Source organism: Kogia breviceps, chromosome 8 (assembly GCF_026419965.1).
Source record: "Kogia breviceps isolate mKogBre1 chromosome 8, mKogBre1 haplotype 1, whole genome shotgun sequence".
In the NCBI taxonomy this organism is placed as follows: domain Eukaryota; kingdom Metazoa; phylum Chordata; class Mammalia; order Artiodactyla; family Physeteridae; genus Kogia; species Kogia breviceps.
Genome location: NC_081317.1, coordinates 690,943 through 710,086, shown reverse-complemented (window position 1 = coordinate 710,086; position 19,144 = coordinate 690,943). Strand labels below are relative to the sequence as shown.

General features: G+C 66.9%; 4 protein-coding genes across 8 annotated transcripts; 3 read left to right on the top strand and 1 right to left on the bottom strand.

The window, feature by feature from the left end:
* Positions 1-603: 603 nt before the first annotated feature.
* RNF208 (ring finger protein 208) lies at positions 604-2,485 on the bottom strand. The gene is made up of 2 exons (XM_059073377.2): positions 2,344-2,485; positions 604-2,102 (listed from the first exon to the last, which is right to left on the bottom strand). The coding sequence occupies exon 2, from the start codon at positions 1,562-1,564 to the stop codon at positions 767-769; it is 798 nt and encodes a 265-aa protein (XP_058929360.1). The 5' UTR covers positions 1,565-2,102; positions 2,344-2,485; the 3' UTR covers positions 604-766.
* Positions 1,756-6,387, top strand: CYSRT1 (cysteine rich tail 1). 5 transcript variants are annotated; one of them, XM_067040213.1, is made up of 4 exons: positions 1,756-2,108; positions 3,430-3,484; positions 4,944-5,435; positions 5,724-6,387. In XM_067040213.1, the coding sequence occupies exons 3-4, from the start codon at positions 5,204-5,206 to the stop codon at positions 6,092-6,094; spliced, it is 603 nt and encodes a 200-aa protein (XP_066896314.1). In that variant the 5' UTR covers positions 1,756-2,108; positions 3,430-3,484; positions 4,944-5,203; the 3' UTR covers positions 6,095-6,387. The 5 variants fall into 5 exon arrangements, with proteins under 5 accessions (XP_066896314.1, XP_066896315.1, XP_066896317.1 ...); XM_067040216.1 differs by lacking the exon at positions 4,944-5,435 and adding an exon at positions 4,727-4,897 and having other exon boundaries at positions 2,057-2,108; XM_067040214.1 differs by lacking the exon at positions 4,944-5,435 and having other exon boundaries at positions 2,051-2,108; positions 3,430-4,897.
* A 2,073-nt stretch (positions 6,388-8,460) lies between these two features.
* Positions 8,461-8,984, top strand: RNF224 (ring finger protein 224). The gene has a single exon (XM_059073380.2). The coding sequence runs from the start codon at positions 8,514-8,516 to the stop codon at positions 8,982-8,984; it is 471 nt and encodes a 156-aa protein (XP_058929363.2). The 5' UTR covers positions 8,461-8,513.
* Positions 8,985-11,409: 2,425 nt separating this feature from the next.
* SLC34A3 (solute carrier family 34 member 3) lies at positions 11,410-15,920 on the top strand. The gene is made up of 12 exons (XM_059073359.2): positions 11,410-11,527; positions 11,786-11,875; positions 12,260-12,388; positions 12,470-12,613; positions 12,688-12,799; positions 12,871-13,066; positions 13,271-13,360; positions 13,457-13,544; positions 13,627-13,794; positions 13,867-13,983; positions 14,057-14,181; positions 15,437-15,920. Exons 1-12 carry the CDS (start codon positions 11,443-11,445, stop codon positions 15,899-15,901), a joined length of 1,809 nt encoding a protein of 602 aa, XP_058929342.1. The 5' UTR covers positions 11,410-11,442; the 3' UTR covers positions 15,902-15,920.
* The last annotated feature ends 3,224 nt before the right edge of the window (positions 15,921-19,144 follow it).

Genomic DNA, 19,144 nt, shown 5'->3' with positions numbered 1-19,144 from the left:
TCACCGACCAGGTGACCAAGTTCCTTCTCCAAATCCAGGTCGCCCCAGTGCCAGACAGGAGGCCCTCCTCCGCTCCTCATACCTGATCATGACCGCGGCCAGCCTCTGTCCCAGCCCCAGCCCAGGCTGGCCCCAAGGCCATTCTCACACAACCTCAGAGGGTCCGGTAGGCACCAGGAGCCAGCTGGACTGACTTGTCCCCCCGTTGGCTGCACTCACACCCAGTGGCCAGTGCAGAGGAAGCGTCCTCCCTTTGCCCAGCTGGGCCTGCTTTGCCCACCTGCCCCCACAGTCCTGCCTGACACACACAGGAGGCTGGCTCCACACAGAGGTATGGGGTGTTCCCACACGCGCACTCACACACATGCACGCGCGCACACGTACATATACACACACACACACGCACAGTATCAGGCCCAGCCCTCCTGAGCAGCCTGCCTGGACCAGACTGGCCCCCAGCGAGCAGACCAGGCTGACCCCAAACAGCACTGGGCCTCCCTCTGGCTGCTCCAGCCTGGACCCTGTCGGGGCTGCAGCCCTGGGTGCCCACCCTGGCCCAGGCCTGTGAGCAGGCCTAGGCTTCAGTCCAGGGAACAAGGTGCAGACTTTGGCAGAGTTTTAATGGCAAAGTTGGCTGCAGCGACAGTGCCACGCGGGTGGGGACCAGAAGCTGTGGTGGGCAAGGGGTCAGTGGGCAACAGGGCAGGGCCAGATCCCTGAAGAAGCAGCGGGCGAGGACCGGTGGGCGGTGGCGGGCGGGTGGGCGCTACATGATGGAGCAGGCAGACAGCGGGTTCCGCACGTGGCAGGTGCACGCGGCCCCGCAGTACTGCCGGAAGGTCTGGTAGCAGCTGCCCTCGGGCTCGCCCCCCCACTGGCCACCGGACGGAGCGGTCAGTGCCTCGGGTGGCAGGCGGCTCAAGATGGACGTGTTGACGGCCAGCGCAGCCAGGCCGTAGTCAGTGAAGAGCACAGTCTCGCGGCGGCAGGTGGGACAGGAGATGAACTTGTACTTGGGGCAAGACTCGTAGAGAATCTGCAAGCACTGCTCACACACAGAGTGCAGGCAGGAGAGCACGCGGGGCCGCCGCTGCGTAACGTTGTACGTGTGCCCGCAGGTGGGGCACTCCAGAGGCTCTCCTGCAGCCGCTGCCGCTGCCGTGGAGGCCCCTGAGGCCGCAGGGCCAGGCCGAATCACGTACTGATTCACGATGACCTCATCCGCCGGCGCCACTCGGGGGAAGCCCAGCTCCGCGCTGCCCTTGCGAGGCCGACGTGGCAGCGGTGGGGTGCAGGGCGCCCCTTCCAAGGCAGGCATGTCCCCCCCACAGGCCTGGTTGACGATGATCTCGGTGTCTGAGGGCCAGGCTCTCTTGGGTGCCAGAGCGGGGGTGGGCCGGGGTGCAGGTGGGAAGCAGGGGGTGGCCGCCTGCAGCTCGGGGAACTTCTCAGGGTGGACCATCTTCATGGCCTCCATCTTGAGGATGACATGGGGGCCCTTCAGGCAGGACATGAGGAAGCCCGGCCAGCCACTGCCCGCCTCGGGCCCAGGGTCAGCCGGCATCCGGCTGTCTCCAGTCAGACTGGGTGTTCGGGTGGGTGGGGGAGTTGGGTGGGGCCGGGGGGGAGGAGAGGGGGCAGCATCCTGGTCCCGCCAGGCCTGGTGGAGACCCTGGACGCCCTGTGGACTCCTGGGGGAGGCTGGCAAGAGCTTGGGGGGAAGGGCCCCCCCCAGTGGCCACAGTGGCTTCTCAGGTCCAGTCGGAGGAGGAGGAGGAAGGAGCGGGGGAGGAGGAGAGGAACGGGGGCAGGGGGGTGTGGGGGACTGCCCTGGGCTGGAGGTCGTGCCCAGGAGCTCACCCAGGGTCTCTGGCCGCCGAGGCTGGCGAGGGGGCGTTGGGGGGTGTCCCCCTGCAGCCGAGATCAGCCGTCCCGGGGCCGGGACATCCGGGCAGGCAGGGGCTAGGTGGGCCCCATGGCTCCAGGACAGGGCGCCCAGGGAAGGCAGCTAGCCTGAGCCCTGGCTGCGGAAGGACCCGGGCTGCAAGCTCGGCGGCGGCGGCGGCGGCGGGAGCAGAGGAGAGGCCTTCACCGGGCCCGAACTGCAGGTGAGAGACAGCGTGAGGGCAGCGCCCGGGCCCACCCTCACCCTCACCCTCACCCTCACCCTCACCCTCACCCTCACCCTGCACAAAAGACAAGGCGCCCGACCTCTGACCCTTACCCTCGCCAGACTCGGAACCCAGCCCCCTCCCCAGTCCCCGTTCCCGAGGCCCGACCTCTGCCTAAGAGTGGAGGCCGGCGAGCGGCGACCCCGCGCTGTCCCGCCCCGCCCGCACTCACCTGCCCCAGCCTGGCGTCCCCGGCTGGGCCGCGCGCCGCCGCCGCAGAGGTTGTCTCAAAGGCAGGCCTGGATGCGGCGCCCGCGCCTTGGCCCGGCGGCTCCGGCGGCGACCTCGGGCGATGGCCGGGCCGCGGCGGCTCCCGGGGGCGTGGGGCGCGGGGCTCGGCTCGGCACGGCGGCGGCGGCGGCGGCGGCGGCGGCGGCGGCAGGTGCGTGCCGAGCGTGGCGCGCTCTGCGGCGGAGGCGCGGGGACCGCAGTGCGCGCGGCGCCCGCCCGCGCCCGCAGCGCCACCCCCGCCCCCCCCCCCGTCTGGGGACCCGCGCGGGGTCCGCGGGGCGGGGCCAGTCTCTCTGCCGCCCCTCGATCCTCCGCGGGCCTGGCGCCCGCTCTCGGGGTCGCCCTCCTCCTCCCCCCGCGGGCCGCGTGGGGGTCAGGATCTCCGCGGCGTCCCCCCTCCTGCCTCCCCTTCCCCCGTCCCTGCCTGGCTGAGCCTGGGCCCTAGTCAAGCCCCCCGCCTCAATTCTGGAAGGGAAAGCCTGCTTTGAGCTTTCACAATGCCAGAGGGAGGAAGGGGAGGAGAGAGCCCAGGGGTGGTCCCATGAAAGCTGGTTCCCAGGACCCCACCGTGGGACTGCCTTGTGTCCCCCCCCCGCCAGAGTCAGGGTCTCTGCTTATCCTTCCACTCGGCCCCCAGTGGGAATGCCTCCAGGGTTTTCTGGCTCACAGATGCAGCAGGCTGTTTCCAGCACTGGCAGGCTCAAAGACGGTGATGTGACAGAAGAGGGTGAGCAGGGGCGGGCAAGTGACGATCAGAGGAGTGAATGGAGGCAGGAACGGTAGTTGGGAGACTGCTCCAAGGACAGGACAGGTGGACAGGTGGGGGGTGCGAGGGGTAGGTGGAAGGTCAAACAGACAGCTGGACAGGCCGCCATGGGGCAGCTCAGGGAGGACACGCACCTACACAGGGTGGGGTGGCCCTTTCTGGCATCCCAGCAGGTCGGCACGTGTCCCGTTGTCACAGAGTTGTGTGCTAACCTGACCGCACCCAGCACAGAGGCCCCATTCCTTTCTGCTTCTTCCTCAGGCCACGCTTCCCTGCCCCCCCTGGGATACGCCCGCTGCCTGTGAGGAGCTCTCAGGTGAGAGGGAGGATAGAGGACATGCTGACAAATACAGGGCAAGGGACCAGGGCTGCATGGGCCTCCAGAGAGCCTTTCCCTAACCTGCCAGGGCCACCACATGGCATGCTGGCACTTCTTGGATCAGCACTGGGCCATGCAACTAACCCTGGACAGTCCCAGCCCCTTCTGGCCACAGCTCCTCTGCTCTGTACAGGCCAGACTGCACCTGGCTATAGACCTAGCCCCAAGTCCTGCAAGCAGCAGAGTCCGGAAACGTCGGCGTTCCTGATAAAGGGCCCCACGCGGGCAAAACAGGCTGGAGAGGCATCCCTGGCCCATAGGCCTTGACTTTGCCGCTCTTTGCGATCTTAGGCTAGTGCCTGCACCTCAGTGTCCTCCACCATTCAGCGAGAGCATGCGTGCTAGTGAGCAGGTGCCCCGTGGGAGGGGCAGGGGGGTGCTTATGGGGCCCTGGCGCGAAGGCAGGATAACTGCGGCAGCCACGGCCAGGGGAGGACTGGGGAGGACTGGGGGTCCAGCCTCGGCAAGGGCTTTGCTCATCTTCCCACCAACTCCCTAGGCGCGCACCCAAGGTGGTACCGGCCACTAGGCCCCACCCCTTACCCGAGGCCCCGCCCCTAGAGATGAAGTCCACCCAGTGCAAGGCTCCCGCCCAGAGCCCGCCCAAACCCACGCCTCCCGAGGCGGGCGGCTCAGAGCTGGTGCAGCCCAAGCCGGGTCCTGGACAGATGAGACCAGCTGACCCCGAACCTGGTGTTTAGTAAAACCCTTGAGCGCAGAGGCTTCTGGGGAATATAGTTCCCACCCGGCGCACCTCCACCCCGGCCCTGTCAGTCCTGTTTTGAGCATGCGCCAGTCTCCTCTCAGCAAGAGGCAGACTCTGTAGGGGCTGTGGGCGGGGCTTCTGGCGCCTGCGCACTGGACCTCTGTTGTCCGCCTCCCAACTTCCCGGTCTTTGGGCCTGATTTCCCCGACGTCCGGTGCCGCATCGGTACTAGGCATGTCCGGACCGGTCTGACCGGCCCCATGCAGGCCACTCCGGTCCGCTGGCCCCTGGGCCGTGTCTGATTTGATCCCGCCCTTCCTGGGGGTTCCCCACGAGCGCCAAGGACTAGGGGTGCGTGTCCAGGCCGCACCCTACTGTCCCGGTTGCCCCAAGCGGAGCTCACCGTGCCAGGCCCAAACCCAAGACCCGAGTGCTCACATCCGCCCGCCACATACAGCGACCGTGTATGGCAGGTGCCGTGTGCCACCTCACAGATGGAGGGGATGCAAGGGCCAAGGATGGGGACGCTGAGGGATCGGGGGCTTGTGGCCCACGAGGCCACCAACCAGAAGGAAACTGCAGTTTCAGAAATGAGCTAGAAACGTCACTTGTGTATGAAGCCCATGTCGCTGATCTTAAAATAAGTAAGTTTTATCGGCAAAGGTGTGTCAACCAAGCATTTCTTACCAGTTAAACAGCAAACCTCGAAGCCGTGTGTTCGCAAACATCTTGGTCTTTGCCTGCGGGGTGGAGGCTTGGGTCACAGTGAGGACCTCTGCCCTCTGCTTCAAAGCAGAGGCTTTGAGATGTGTGAGTAATGGCTGGGCCCCCAGACCACCTGCAGGCCTGACCCCAGGCTCGCCTCCTGTCCTGCGTTCTGGTGAGCTGCAGGTCCCTGGAGGGCCAGGACATGCCCCAGATGCCTTGAAGCTGAATCACCCAGGCTGGCAATGTCCCTGGGAGGCCAGGCCGCAGTCAACGCCCATCCCCAAAAGGAAGGGTGGGTGGCCGCTGTGCTCCAGGAGTTGGGGCCTCCTGAGATCTTGCGAACCCCATCCTTGAGCCCCGCCCACAGTCCCGCCCCTCCCAGGAGGGAAAAGGCAGCTGCCAGTTGCTCAGCACACAGGCACCCGGCCCCGGCCCAGAGAACAAGAGGACAGCCTGCTGCCGCCACCACTTCAGGTGGGTCCTGGGCTGAGGGGCTTCCGCACCCCCTGTAGGACCAGCTTAGCTGCATATCCCAGCCCCCCACCCCACTCCCAGCTCCATCGCAGGGCACTGTCTCTCAGGGCGGGCGGGGGACACCTGGGGGCAGCTAGGAGATGCTGGCCCTCACTCTCCCTTCACTCTGCTACCTTGCACGTGCACTGACACATAGGCCTCACACACACTTAGGCGCTTCCGCAGCCTGGCTTTTCTTGGGGTCCCCCCCGCTGAGCTGATTTTGTCTCCTCTGCTCACCCCTGCCAGGCCAAGCCATGGACCCCCCTGAGATGCTCGTCAAGGACCCGTATGCCCATGTCAGCATCCCGAGGGCTCACCTGCAGCCCGAGCTGGGGCGGCAGCTGGAGGCAGCTCCATCCTCCTTGGAGTCGCAGCCTCTGCCCGTGGGGTCCTGCACCCTGGAGCATACCGAGGAGGCCCCAGGGCCCAAGGGTGCCAAAGGGGCCACTTCCATCCAGGGCCAGCAGGCCTGCACCCCCCATGGCAGTGGGCAGCGCCAGGCAGGACTGACCTACGCGGGCCTGCCGCCCACGGGGCGTGGCGACGACGTTGCCCGTCACTGCTGGTGCTGCCCTCGCTTCTGCTGCTGCCGCAGCTGCTGCTGTGTCATTTCCTAGCCTGACCCCTGGGCCGCAGGGCCTGCTGCGGGACGCCCCCACATGGCAAGCCCGGGCCTCTGCTCGGGGGGCCACAGCAGTGCCTGGACAGTTGGAACAGCCACTGGCCTGTTGTCACAGGTGTCGGCCACTCCCCACCCTGGACAGCGGCACCTACCCACCGAGAAGGCGGACAGCTCAGCGCCCAGCCCTGAAGCAGAGCCCTGGGTGCTGGCCACGATGGCAGCCCCGGGGGCACCCTCGGCCACCTCTCCCAGGCGCAGGGCCACAGGCAATAAAGCAGAGCGAGCTTCGCCCTGGCCACTCTCCTCCTTTGCCGCTACCCGCTTCGGGAGGGTCCCAGGCTAGGCGCCACCACAGGCTGCCAGCCTCAATGGGACGTTCCGGGCTGGGGCAGCCTCACGACAACCGAACCTGCACTGCACTCTCAGTTTGGCCCAGAGGCTGGACAGGAGGGCCGGTCAGGCCTGGGTTTGAGCTGCCCTGCATTCGCTGGGGCTGAGGGTGAGCCTGGGAGACAGGTGAGTGTGCGGGTCAGACATCAGGAGCGTGCTGTGCCTGGAGCCAGGAGTAGAGCCCGAGAGAAGCCTCCAGGAGGAGGACCGTGCCGGCAGCGCAGTGGTGGGTGGCACCAGCGTGGGCAGGTTTCCAGGAGTGGGAGCCCAGGTGGCCAGCCCACCAAGCCCTGCCCACCCGTGAGTCACTGCCCTGCCTCGGCGGGGGTGTTTTTCGGTTTCCCACAGAACACCCAATTCCTGAACATCTGCTGTGTGCTGCTGCCGCTGGCCTGCCTCTGGGGCCTGGGCTTCGTGGAGGTGGGCAGAGAAGGCGCTGGGCCAGACCCACCTCCCGCCTGTCCAAGCAGCACAGCGCACCTGCGTCGGGGGCATGTGGGGAGCTGAGCCATTTGGCACCCCCCGGGGGTGAGGCCGGTGTGAAGACTGAGCGGCGAGGCCGGTAGCGGGCACACTGACGTTTCCGGGACCGGGCAGAGAGAGCGGGAGGAGGTGGCCAAGCTGGCCCCGCAGGATGGACGGGTCCTGGTGCCAGCCCTCCCCTGACCCCGGGTGACTGGCCACACGGCAGGACTGGTCCTGGGCGTGGGCAGGCGTGTCACTGGCCTGACTCCACGGAGCTCAGGCTCCCGGCCTGCCCCATGACTGGCCCGCACAGGAAGATGACCCCACCTGGGCCAGCCACCAAAACCCGTCTGACCGGCCCAGAAGGCGGGGGCCTGCCACGATGGCTGGAGTAAGGAGGGGACCCTCTGGGCCTGGCTTCCTCTAGCGGGACGGAGAGGGTTCTGGGGTCCCGACCTCAACCCCACCCTTCCCAACACACCCCATTCTGCTATGTCACTGGGCTGGCCCCAGGGCTTTGACCAGGCAGAGGCCAGGGGGAGGTGGCCTCTGAGGAGGGCATCCGGAGCTGCCCACGGTGCCTTGCACCTCAGAGAGTTTCTGGGTGGTCTCTGTGTGAGTGGGGAATCTCCACTCCTGTGCTTGAGGGCCTCCTTGGAGCCTTATGGGGCTGGCTTGTGATGGGAACATGACAGCCCAGACAGGGACAAAGGCAATGGGACAAATCAACATGGACACACACACTGTGCTTGAGCCACAGAGCAGAAGGACCCCTCAGAGCACTGAGCTGGTGGGGGTCCTGGCAGGCTTCCTGGAGGAAGTGACGCTTGAACTAAGAGCTGAAGAACAGGCATCACCCAGGTCACAGCCAAAAAGCTTTCCCATCGTGAGGTGGGGGTGGAGTATGAGTGCGGGTGGGGTGGGCGCAGGTCTGGGTGGACGAAGCGGGAAGATGGGCAAAGTTGAGTTGCAAAGCCAGGCCTGGGTGAGGGGTTAGTGGAGCCGGGTCTGCGCGTGAAGGGGGCGGGGCAGGCGGGGGGGGCCCTTATCTCCTGATGAGTTGGTGGTGCTGGTGGATCCAGTTGCAAGCTCTTTGTGGCTGAAAGGGGAGCCCACGCCTGCCCACAGCCACCACCTGCCTCTCTGCTGACTGGCCCGTGGTAGGCCAGTAACGCGAGCCCCAAGGAGGGAGCCGCAGGGCGCCCTGGGTCCCCCCTACGCCCAGCCACCCTCTGGCTGGACATAGCCACCCAGCAGAGCAGATGCAGGTAAGAGACGCCTGGGGCTCAGGCAGGCTGGGGTGGGTTCGGGCCTGGGATGGCACATGAGAGCCACAGAGAGAGACCAGACAGCAGGGCAGGATGCTGCCCAGCAGCCGCCACAGGGACCCAGGCTGTGCCCAGAGGCCCACTGGGCCACCACTCACCCTCCCGGGTCTGCAGAGGCCTGGGCTCCTGTCCTCCGGGGGGCACTTCTGGTGCTGAGGCCCCCACCATGCAGGACAAGCATGGGCAGCCTGGGGTGGGTAGGCTGCAGCCCCCCTGCATGCCTCCCCCAGGATGCTGCCGCCAGAGGCTCCCCGGGCCTCCGAAGAGGGCACAGCCGCTGGGCCCCAGCGAGGTGACTGCGTCATCTGCTACTCAGCCTATGACCTCACTGGGCACCTACCCCGCCGCCTCTACTGCGGCCACACCTTCTGTCAGGCGTGTGTGCGGCGGCTGGACACGCCAGCGCACGAGCAGCGCTGGATCCCCTGCCCGCAGTGCCGCCAGAGCACACCCACGCCCCGCGGAGGGGTGGCCATGCTGGACCTCGACCTGGCCGCCTTCCTGGCCGTCAGGGCCGAGCGGGAGCCGCCTCGCACAGAACCCCAGACCCCCACGCCCCTCAAAGGCAGCACCGCCATCACTCAGCAGCCGGCCAGGCTTTGCCCCGCCTTGGGCCCCCAGCCCCACTTCCCCCAGCCCAGATGCTGCTGCTGGGGCTGCAGCAGCCTCTGCTGGGACCCCCCGGGCAGCCCCGAGGCCTGAGCCCCGGCCGGTCTGCAGCACGCCTGCGCAGAACCTCCGGCACGCCTGCGCAGAACAGCCTGGCGGCAGAGTGTCCCGGGTGCCACTCCGCGTGTTCACCCCGGGGCCACAACCTAAGGTCGGGAGCTGTGCCCACAGTACCGTGAGCCCCTGCAGGAACTGGAATCCCAGGCAGGATTCCCAGGCCCCGCACTGGTCTGTGTGCAGGGGAGGGGTGCCGCTGTCAGAGTCGCCTGCAAGCCCAGCTCGGGTCCGGACCTGGCTCAGAGGGTGGTTCCTGAAAGGGTCTGGGGACCAGACCCCGGGGACTAGGCTGCAGGCCGGAGTGGCAGGGCCCGGCAGAGGCTGTTCCCGGTCCTGCTGGAGCAAGTCTCCCCTCCTCTACAGAACGGCCCAGAGGCGTGAGCCCGGAGGGAGGGAGGGCCTCTGCCTTCCCCGCTGGCCTGTGAGGCAGCCCTGCGATGTTCCCTTCATCTGCTCACTGAGCTCCCGCTGTGTCGGGAGCTGTCTGGGGAGGGTCCCCCGCAGGCACAGCCACTGCTGTCACAGGTGTCCAAGGAGGTCCAGGCCCGGGGTGGGGGGACCTGCCTGAGGGGCTGCTCAGGACAGCGGCTCCCATGCCAGGCCCTCAGCTTCCTTCTGCGGAGGCAGAAGTGGCCACCAGACAGACCGTTCGGAGGGACCAGAGCACGTGCTGGAGACAGTGGACGCAGACCCCACCAATTGGGCTGCAGCACCCCCACCCCCGCACAGGAAGGAGCCCCCGGGAGGGGCCGCGGGGCCTGCCCCGGACAGTGGGCGGCAGGGACAGACAAGAGAATGTGCTGAGAGGACACTCAGAAACCTCCTCCCTCGCGGGGACAAAGTCCCCCTGCGCCAGCGACCGACGGGCGGCGAGCAGGGGGCCAGGAAGACCAGGCCTGACAGGGAGGGGCCAGCCCCAGCCGGGCAGCTCTTCCTCCCCGCATCCCAGGAGCAGGAAGGGGACCGACCCCAGTTAAGAGGCACTCCACGAGCAAGGGGGCCGGTCAGGGCTCAGCTGGAGAGAGAACGGGATGGGCCGAGGCTCCTTCCTGGTCCAGGTGAGCTTGGGCAGTGGGCAGGGCAGCCATGTGGCCTGGGGGAGAGGCCTCGCCCACCCTCCCCCTTGCAGATGGAGGCATGACACCCATGACCGTGACCACTGCTGGCCACCACCGGTGCTGAGCCCGCTGGGAGCTCTGCCAGGCCCAGCTCTGCCCCAAGCCCAGCCCTGAACTGGATGACCTCAGGGGCTGTTGCCCTCCCCGCCTACCTGGTGCAAAGGGCTTCCCTCTGGCCGTCTGACCGGGCCAGGAAAACCACAGTGAGGTCTGTAGAGCTCAGGGCAGGCTTCCCAAGGGGTCCCCAGGCTGGCCAGCCAGAGCCCCAGCATCCTGCCCTGCCTTGGGCAGGCAGCATGCAGCATCTGGCAGTGTCACTGAGACATCCATCCACGGGAGTCCAGCACTAAGGGCCACCTGCCCAGCCCCGCAACACCCCTGGGTGACAGTGGGGCCTGGACAAGGCAGGTACCAGGGCTGCAGTGGTACTCCTCGGGGGCCTCAGCTCCTGGGTAAACATTAATGGGGCTCAGTACACAGCAGGTCATGTGTGCGCCCAGCAGATCTTTGACCTGCAGTTGCTCCTGGCCTGTGTCTCCTCCCCGAAGGTGCCCCTCACTACCCACACAGGTAGGAGCTTCTAGAACCAGGTGGGGACCCAGGACACTGGGGTCAGGGCTGGGTGACCTCCAGGCCCAGGGCTCAGGCGCCCCATCCCACCCTCTAGGAGCTGAGAGCGAGAGAGCAGCTTGGGGGCAGCAGGAGGGAGGGGTGACGGCAGGCCCCCCAGCTCCCGGGCCTTGGGCACACTGGGAGCCGAGGGAGGGGGCTCGATGGGGGCCCCAGACCCAGCAGGCTGAGGGGGGAGCCTTGAGGTGGGGTGGGGGCGACCCAGCCCCCTGTCCCGCTCCCCATCACTGGAGGTGGAGCCCTTATCAAGCGGAGATGTTGCCGTTTGGTACCAAATGCCAAACTCTAAGCCGCGACCAGCTGCAGTGGTCTCTGTGACACCTGATAGGAGAGGTCCCCGAGTCCCCGGCTCACGACCACTTCCGGCCACACCCCAGCACCCTAGGCCACCCACCAGGCCTTCTTCCAGCCAGGACCAGCAACGGAGCCAGGGCTCCCTCAACTCTGTCCCCCCAAACTGGACTGGGCTCACCTGACAGCCACCTGAGGTCACTATAGCCATCCCCCTGTGGACGGAGGAAGGGGAAGGTCACCAAGGCCAACAGCGGGTGGGAAGGGAGGACAGCGGCGAGGTCTCGGGCCAGGGGACCCCAGGACCTGGCAGGCATGGGGAGGAGCTGTGTCTGAACTGCCCTTCCCCCCAGCAGACCTAGACTGGGGCCTGGGCCTGGGCCTGCCCAAAATCCATGCCGAATTCCCTCACCTGCGCCCAGGACCCTCCTGCCACTCTGGACACAGTTGGCCTGGTGGACCAAAGGCTGAGAAATGCAGGTACCAGGAGCTCCGGGGTCCTGGAGCCTCGGCCTGCCTCCCTGCCCACCCACCTGGCCCCTGACCCGTGGCTCTGGGGAAGCTGGGAGAGGGGCTCCAGCCCATCCGTCCCCAGGAGAGCCCAGGGGCCAGAAGAGTTAGGGCCCCCCCTTTCCGCTCTTGTCCCTGTGCCGCAGCCCCCCACCCCCTTTTGCCGCCACCTAAAGGTGTCCAGGAAACAGCTAGGTTCCTGGCCCTACCTGACCCTGACCCCTGCAGGGACCTCCGGTTCTGTCCCCATGTTGGAAGACGGGGATGTGGACCCCTGGGCCCTCCCTCAGCTGAAGGACACTGGCCAGTCCTGGAGAGGTAGGTCTGGAGATGCTGGGTAACTGGACAAATGGGGCTCCGACTCGCCAGGGTGTGAGCGTGAGAGGGTTCTTGGGTAGAGGGAGCAAGGAGGGGGTTTACCCCAACGGGCCCCATGGAAACCCGCCACGCAGACCCCCGCCAGGGCCCCCTGGTCCCTCGGCTCAACGGCCCGCCTGCCCACCTGCTCCCCCTCCTCCCTCCTGAGGGCAGGGAGGCTCCCCGGAGGCCCTAGGGGCTGTCTGCTTGGCCGTTCTGCAAAGGAACAGAGGAGAGGGACCCTGGCCCTGTCCTGGGAGCGGGGAGAAGAGGCAGGGGCCTGGAGGGGAGCCGGGGCGGGCAGGGTGGGCACTGGCTGAGGACAGCCCTGCCCTCTGTCCTCAGAGCTCAGCATGGCCGGTAGGGTGCTCCAGGTGGCTGCTGGCTTCCTCAAGGCCTGTGGGCTCCTGGGCAGCCTCTACCTCTTCATCTGCTCCCTGGACATCCTCAGCTCTGCCTTCCAGCTGCTGGGCAGTGAGTGACCGGCCAGGTGGCTGGGGCTGGGCCGGCCGGCCACCCCTCCCCAGCCTCAGGGCACCTGTGTCCCGCGCGTAGGCAAAGTAGCTGGAGACGTCTTTAAGGACAACGTGGTGCTGTCCAACCCTGTGGCCGGACTGGTCATCGGCGTGCTGGTCACGGTCCTCGTGCAGAGCTCCAGCACGTCCTCCTCCATCGTGGTCAGCATGGTGGCCGCCAAGCGTGAGTGCCCCCCTGCCCCCCGGGGATGGCAGTGGCAGGGTGAGGGGCGAGAGGCTGATGCCGCGCCCCTACAGTGCTGACCGTCCGGGCATCTGTGCCCGTCATCATGGGCGTCAACGTGGGCACATCCATCACCAGCACCCTGGTCTCGATGGCGCAGTCGGGGGACCGCGACGAGTTTCGGAGGTGAGGGAGGTGCGGGGGAGGGCAGGGGCTGCGGCCGAGGCTTCCGACCACCCAACTCCGTGTGGCCTCAGGGCCTTTGGTGGCTCAGCCGTGCACGGAGTCTTCAACTGGCTCACGGCGCTGATCCTGCTGCCGCTGGAGAGTGCTGCGGCCCCCCTGGAGAGGCTCAGCGCACTGGCCCTGGGCGCCGCCAGCCTGCAGCCCGGGGGGCGCGCGCCCGACATCCTCAAGGTGCTGACACGGCCGCTCACACACCTCATCGTGCAGGTGAGGCCGGCCGCTGTTTCCGGCGGGACCCGCGTGCCGGGTGTGGCGGGGAGGGGTTTCTTGGGGAGGTGGCGACAGCCGAGGCCGGAGGCCGATCTGGGCAGGGTGTCGTCGGCTGGGGGAAGAGAGAGCACAGTGGGCCGGGCTGTGGTCCTCTGAGCCCCCGGGAGTCCAACGCCAGACCCAGACTCCTCTGTCCCCCAGCTGGACGCTGATGTCATTACGGGCAGCGGCACGGGCAGCGCTACCAACGGTAGCCTCATTAAGCGATGGTGTGGCACCGAGGGGCAGACGGTGAGGTGCCTTTGACCCCTGGCCTCCGAGCCGCTGAATTAGCCAGTCCCGGCTTCTCGGAGCCCGTCCTGAGCCCAACCCGCCTTGCCTCCCCAGATGGCCGGGAACAGCAGCAAGTGTGGAGCGGCCGCTGGGGGCCCCTGCCCTGGGAGGAACAGCTCTGCCGCCCAGGAGCAGCTGCCCTGTGAGGCCCCGCGTCCGCCCCAGCCCCCCCCCCCGCCCGCCCCGCCCGCTGGCCGCAGCTCACCCCCCCGCCCCGCCCCCAGGCCGCCACCTGTTCGGGGGCACGGCGCTCGAGGACCTGGCCGTGGGCTTCATCCTGCTGGCCGCCTCCCTGCTTGTACTCTGCACCTGCCTCGTCCTCATCGTCAAGCTGCTCAACTCCACGCTGCGAGGCCACGTCGCCCAGGCCGTGAGGACCGTCATCAATGCCGGTGGGCCTCGAGGAGGCGGTGAGGGTGGGGGCGAGGGGGCCCGGCTGGGGGTGACCGGCTCCCCCTCCCCAGACCTCCCCTTCCCATTAGGCTGGCTCAGCGGCTACCTGGCCATCCTCATGGGCGCCGGCCTGACCTTCGCGCTCCAGAGCAGCAGCGTCTTCACCGCGGCCGTCGTGCCACTCGTGGGTGAGCGCAGCAGGTGGCACCCGGCCCCGGGGGCAGGGGGTTCAGGGCCCGTGATGAGCCCTGGCTCCCCCAGGGGTCCGGGTGATCAGCCTGGAGCGGGCGTACCCCCTCTTGCTGGGTTCCAACGTTGGCACCACCACCACGGCCCTGCTGGCTGCCCTGGCCGGCCCTTCGGATATGCTGATCAGCGCCGTCCAGGTACCACCCTCCCGCACCCCTCCCCTGCCCCCAAGCCCCTCCCACCCCCAACACAGGCCTGGGGCTTGCCCTCCGGCTCAGTCCGCTCCTGGCCAGCACTGTGGGCTGGAGGCGGGAGGCCTGCCCTGGGGCCTCAGGCCCAAGCTCTCCTGGGCCCCACCCCTGGCTGCCTGCTCAAGCCAGCAGCCTCCTCATCTCCTGGGACCCCAGCGGCCCTGTGGGCATTTCTCAGGATCCCAGGCCTTCTCCCCTTCCCCTGCAACCTTATTGTTTCTAGGATCCTGTAGTCCCAGGGTGCCTTCTCCTCCTTTCCAGCTGGCAGCTCCCCCCAACCTCTCCTGAGGGACCACTGCCTATTGCTGGCTGTGCCCCTCTGAGGCCTCCCGGCCCTCGGGGGCCTCAAGCCCCTCTATGCCAACACCTCTAGGATGTCCCCCACCACCAGGCATCTAAACCCCACAGGTCCCTACGTGGACGACTCACCGTCTTCCTCCGAGCACCCTTGCCCGGTCACAATTCTGCCTCCGGGATGCCTCCCCCAGCTGCACACCCCACGCCCAGTCCCATTCAGTCCTGCGGATTCTCTCCAGATCATCCCCTGTGCTCCACTGCTTCTGTTCCAGCACCCTAACAGGTGCAGCTCCTGAAAGCCTGGACCTTGCTGGGCCGCTGCCCACAAGAAGAGATGAACCCCAGCCCTCCCCGACTCCCACCTACTCTCTTGCCTTGGCTCTTTGTCCATTTAGAACCTCCCAGTGCAGGGCCCTGATCCACCCACTCCAGGAAGCCCTCCGGACTGCACCCACCACACCGACTCCTCAACTTCTTCAGCAACCCCTGGAGGGAGTTGTGTTCCCTCCACGCGTGGCCCTGCAACTCCTCCTCACAGGAGCCAGGCCAGAGCCCAGGGCTGGGTGGCCAAACCCGCTCAGGAATGACATGAGCAGGGTCACCGTGGACGACACGTTGGCAAGCCAAGCCAGCTCAGGGGAAGGTCGAATCCGCGGGGTCATCATAGATGCAGTTACCACGTGGGGATGCCGTACTAGGGTCCCGACCCTCAAAGTGTTGGGGGGTGCAGGAAGAGCAGGCCCAGCACAGCTGGCCAGAACTTGCCCTCCCACGCCGCCGTCTCGGCTAACAAGCAGGACCCCAAATTGCCTTTGGACTTAGTGCCCTTTCTGCCAAGAAAGGGAGGGGCAGGTATCCTGGGGAGCCCAGGCTCCTGAACCCTGCCCGCCCTCCCTCCCTCCAGGTCGCCCTCATCCACTTCTTCTTCAACCTGGCTGGCATCCTGTTATGGTACGTGGTGCCCGTCCTCCGGCTGCCCATCCCACTGGCCAAGCGCTTTGGGGACCTGACTGCCCGCTACCGCTGGGTGGCCATCGCCTACCTGCTGCTCGGCTTTTTGCTGCTGCCGCTGGCTGCCTTCGGGCTCTCCCTGGCAGGGAGTGCAGTGCTGGCTGCGGCTGGGGGGCCCCTGGCTGTGCTGGCGCTCCTCACCATCCTGGTCACCGTCCTGCAGCGGCACCGGCCAGCCTGGCTGCCCCGCCGCCTGCGCTCCTGGGCCTGGCTGCCCCCGTGGTTCCGTTCTCTGGAGCCCTGGGACCGCCTGGTGAGCCACTGCTGTCCCTGCAAGGCCTGCAGCCCCCCTCAGGCTGCGACCAAGGAGGCCCACTGCTTTGAGAACCCCGAGGTCCTGGCCTCCCAGCAGTTGTGAAGGGCGGACGCCCCCAACCCCGTTGACCTCTGGGTGCCCTGAGGGATCCTAGTGGTTGCGGACATCTGCGTCACCTGGATCACCTTCTTTGCAAATAAACAAGCCTGTACCCAGGTGTGGGTGGTCTTCTCTCCCCAACCCCGGGCTGCATGGGCAGGGCCCCACCCGTCTCCGCCTCCGCCTCCGCCTCCGCCTCTGCCTCCGCCTCCGTAGGGAGCTGGGAGTGGGGCAGCGCCGTTGCTGCCCCCCAGCGGACACCCGGGGCCCGGGTTGAGCCCTCGTGGGAGCTGGCCTTCCCCGGAGGTGCGGCTACACAGCTGATCCCCGAGGCCCAAGCTGTGACTCTGTTTCTCTCCGCGGCCACTGGGGACAGAAGGCCCTAAGTAGTGACCAATCCACAGCGTAGAGACTTCCCGCAGCAAGAAGCTCAGGGTCCAGGGAGGCTGGAAGCGGCCGGGGCCTTCCCTGGGGGTACAGGAGGGAAAGGGCGACCGGCTCCCACGCACCGGTGCCGCGAAGGACGCGCGCGGGCAGCTCCTGCGCCGTCCAGCCCCCCTGTCGGCGGTCGGGCTAGAGGACGTCACGTGGCCGCGGCAGGGCCCCGAGTTCCGCAGGTGCGTCGGGGAGTGGAGAGGGGACAGGTAGGACCGGGTGGCCCCAAGGCGCCCTACTCCTCTCCGCCCCCGTTCTGCCTCTATCTCTCTTTCCGCAGAGCGCGGCGCAGCGCTGCAGAACACGGGGCTGCGGGGTGGCGCGTGGCCGGAGCGGGTGGGGGGGCGGGGGGAGAGGCCCTGCGGGGAGGGGAGTGGGCGAGCGCGGGGCTGCGGGCGGCTGTCGGGGGGTGGGGAGCGCGGGGCAGGCGAGCCAGTGAGCGGTTTCGCGGGTCCGCCGGCCTACAGTTGGCCGGCCGCCAGGGGCACCACCCCGCCGGCCTGGGCAAAGGGGGTGCTCAGTGCCCCCCACTCCAGGAAGTGGGTCCTGCCCGCGACGCCCGGCGCCGCTCGCACCTGGAGGCCCCCACCTACACGAAACACCTCGGCCGCCAGGCGGCCGAAGGCCTCTGGGCCAGGTGCCCACCTGGAGGGTGGAGCGTGCGGGAGGGGGCCGCCCCCCCGCCCGCCCCCTGCTCCTCCCCGCAGCGCAGCGGGTTTCCACACAGGACCGCTTTTGTCTGGCGGCCGGGCGGTAACCGGACACCCCTCCAGCCCAGGGCTGCCCACAACCCCAGCCCGACCTCACGCCTCCGCCATGAGAGGAGGGCATTGGCGGATCACGTCTCCCTGCATAAGTCGCGCACGGAGAGGGGCGCGCACGCGCAGACCTGCGGGCCGCTCGGGGTCTGCTTTGCCCCGTTAGCTGCTGCGGCCAGTCACAGCCTCCCGGTCCGTAGATGCTGCCCTGATGGGGGCACCTTCCTTCCCTGGCCCCCAGGTTTGCCTAACCAAACCCGGGGGGACAGGTGTGAATCGTCAGGAAGATGAGACCAGGGGACCCCAGGACCAATTATTGTCCAGCATCATGTCCTTTTACTTCTTCTCAGGTCTCTCCGCCCCCCTCCGTGTCCCCTAGTCCCTCTCAGCCACTCCAGGTCTCCTGTCCCCCGAAACACACTCCTAGGTCTCCTGAGCCTGGGGCTCACCCCGGCCTCGGAAGGAGCTAGCCACCCATTCTGAGAGCCACAGGGGCCTCATGGGAACAAGACCCCTGGGGCAGCCTCATTACCCCCTTTGGGCTTCCCCCCACTTTTGTAACCCCAGGACACACTTGTGGTTCTGACATCAACCTCACTCCCATGGAAGTCCCCTGAGGAGGGACTGGGCCCGGCTGCTTCCCTGGGGACATGGAGGAGGCAGCTCCCCCTTCCCATGGTGGAAAGGCAGTGAGAGGGGAAGAAAGTACCCCATGCACCTCTCCTTCCGGGGGCGGGTGAGGCCGCCCACAAAGGCTGACTGCTGGGTCCTTTGAGGCCGTGAACGACTGTCTGCCTGCTGCTCCTGCCTGGCGGTAACGCACCCTCCCGCTGGGACCATGGCCACCGGTAAACAGAGCCGTCGTTGTGGATGCCTCCGACAGCTGCAGGCTGGGGCAGGAGGGCCAGGCGCCTAGCACTCCCACAGCCCCTGCCCACTCTGCCCTGTGTCCCGCTGGGCCACAGATCCGCACTGGGCCCCGACCGGCCCCCCAGCCCAACCTCTCCACCATGCAGCAGGAAAACCCTTGGCTGAGTGTGGGGACCTGCAGGGCTTCCCCCCCCCCCCCCGCCAGCCCTGGGCAGCAGTGGCAACTGTGGTCCTTGGCTGAGGGCCACGGGGAGCTTCCTGCTGTCTTGCTCCCAGTGTTCACTTTGGGAGGGCAAGGTGGACAACCTGGTGCCACGGGGGGCTCTGGGGCTCACACCTGGGTGGGAGACACAATCTCTATTTTGTTACCTGTAAAGTAGGGGTTCCATGCTGAACTCCCAGCCCTGTGGGCACTGGTCACAGGAAACAGGGACCTTTGCCAGTGGGGATCTCAGCCAAGGGTGGGGGGCAAGGAGAGAAGGCTTTGACAAACATCTCAAAGAGCACCGCTCACTGGCAGGAAAATCTGAGCTTCTCCCTTTCTCACCAATTTGTGGGTTCGTGACAACTCAATGCTACCAGGCCCCAGAGCCTCCCTGCTGCACGGCCAGGGCCTTGCAGACTGCTGCTTGGGCAGCTAAGCCACTTTGCAGGGCACCGTGAGAACCCCAGATGCCAGGCAGTGACCCTGCACACCCCACATGCCACTGCCTGTGGCCAGCAGAAGCCGGGCCCACCTTCCCGGACTGGCGTGGAGGAGGGGACTGACCAGCACTTTGACATGCGGACTCACCCTCCAGGTCAGGACTGCAGCTGCAGACCACTCTCAGGAGATGGAAAGGCTAATCTCTATGCCAGCATGCTGCTTGCCCCAACAATTCCATCCACAGATTAAGTATAGCATAACGTGTCCTAACGCTGCAGTATGCCATGTTACCATAGTGTCACGTATTACATGGTGAAGAGAGAAGCGCATTCTCTTTAGGTAGAAATAACCACGTATTGCCCCCAACACCCTTGGGTTGATGAGCAAAGGAGGGTAAGAACCGCACTGAGAAAACCAGAATCTAGAGAGGACCCAGTGGCCACGGCAATGGAGGCTGTCCAGGGCAGACCCAAGGGCGTAATTCCTGGTTTCTTAAATGTTACGAAAATATAATGCAAGTGTACTGTTTTTTAAAGG

Excerpts from the sequence above, each read along its gene's own strand:
- RNF208 (XM_059073377.2), bottom strand. The coding sequence starts at position 1,564 with ATGCCGGCTGACCCTGGGCCCGAGGCGGGCAGTGGCTGGCCGGGCTTC.
- CYSRT1 (XM_067040213.1), top strand. The coding sequence starts at position 5,204 with ATGTCCCTGGGAGGCCAGGCCGCAGTCAACGCCCATCCCCAAAAGGAA. Across the intron at positions 5,436-5,723 it reads TGCTGCCGCCACCACTTCAG|GCCAAGCCATGGACCCCCCT; the intron begins GTGGGTCCTGGG and ends CACCCCTGCCAG.
- RNF224 (XM_059073380.2), top strand. The coding sequence starts at position 8,514 with ATGCTGCCGCCAGAGGCTCCCCGGGCCTCCGAAGAGGGCACAGCCGCT.
- SLC34A3 (XM_059073359.2), top strand. The coding sequence starts at position 11,443 with ATGCCGAATTCCCTCACCTGCGCCCAGGACCCTCCTGCCACTCTGGAC. Across the intron at positions 11,528-11,785 it reads CCAAAGGCTGAGAAATGCAG|GGACCTCCGGTTCTGTCCCC; the intron begins GTACCAGGAGCT and ends TGACCCCTGCAG. Across the intron at positions 13,984-14,056 it reads GGCCGTCGTGCCACTCGTGG|GGGTCCGGGTGATCAGCCTG; the intron begins GTGAGCGCAGCA and ends TGGCTCCCCCAG.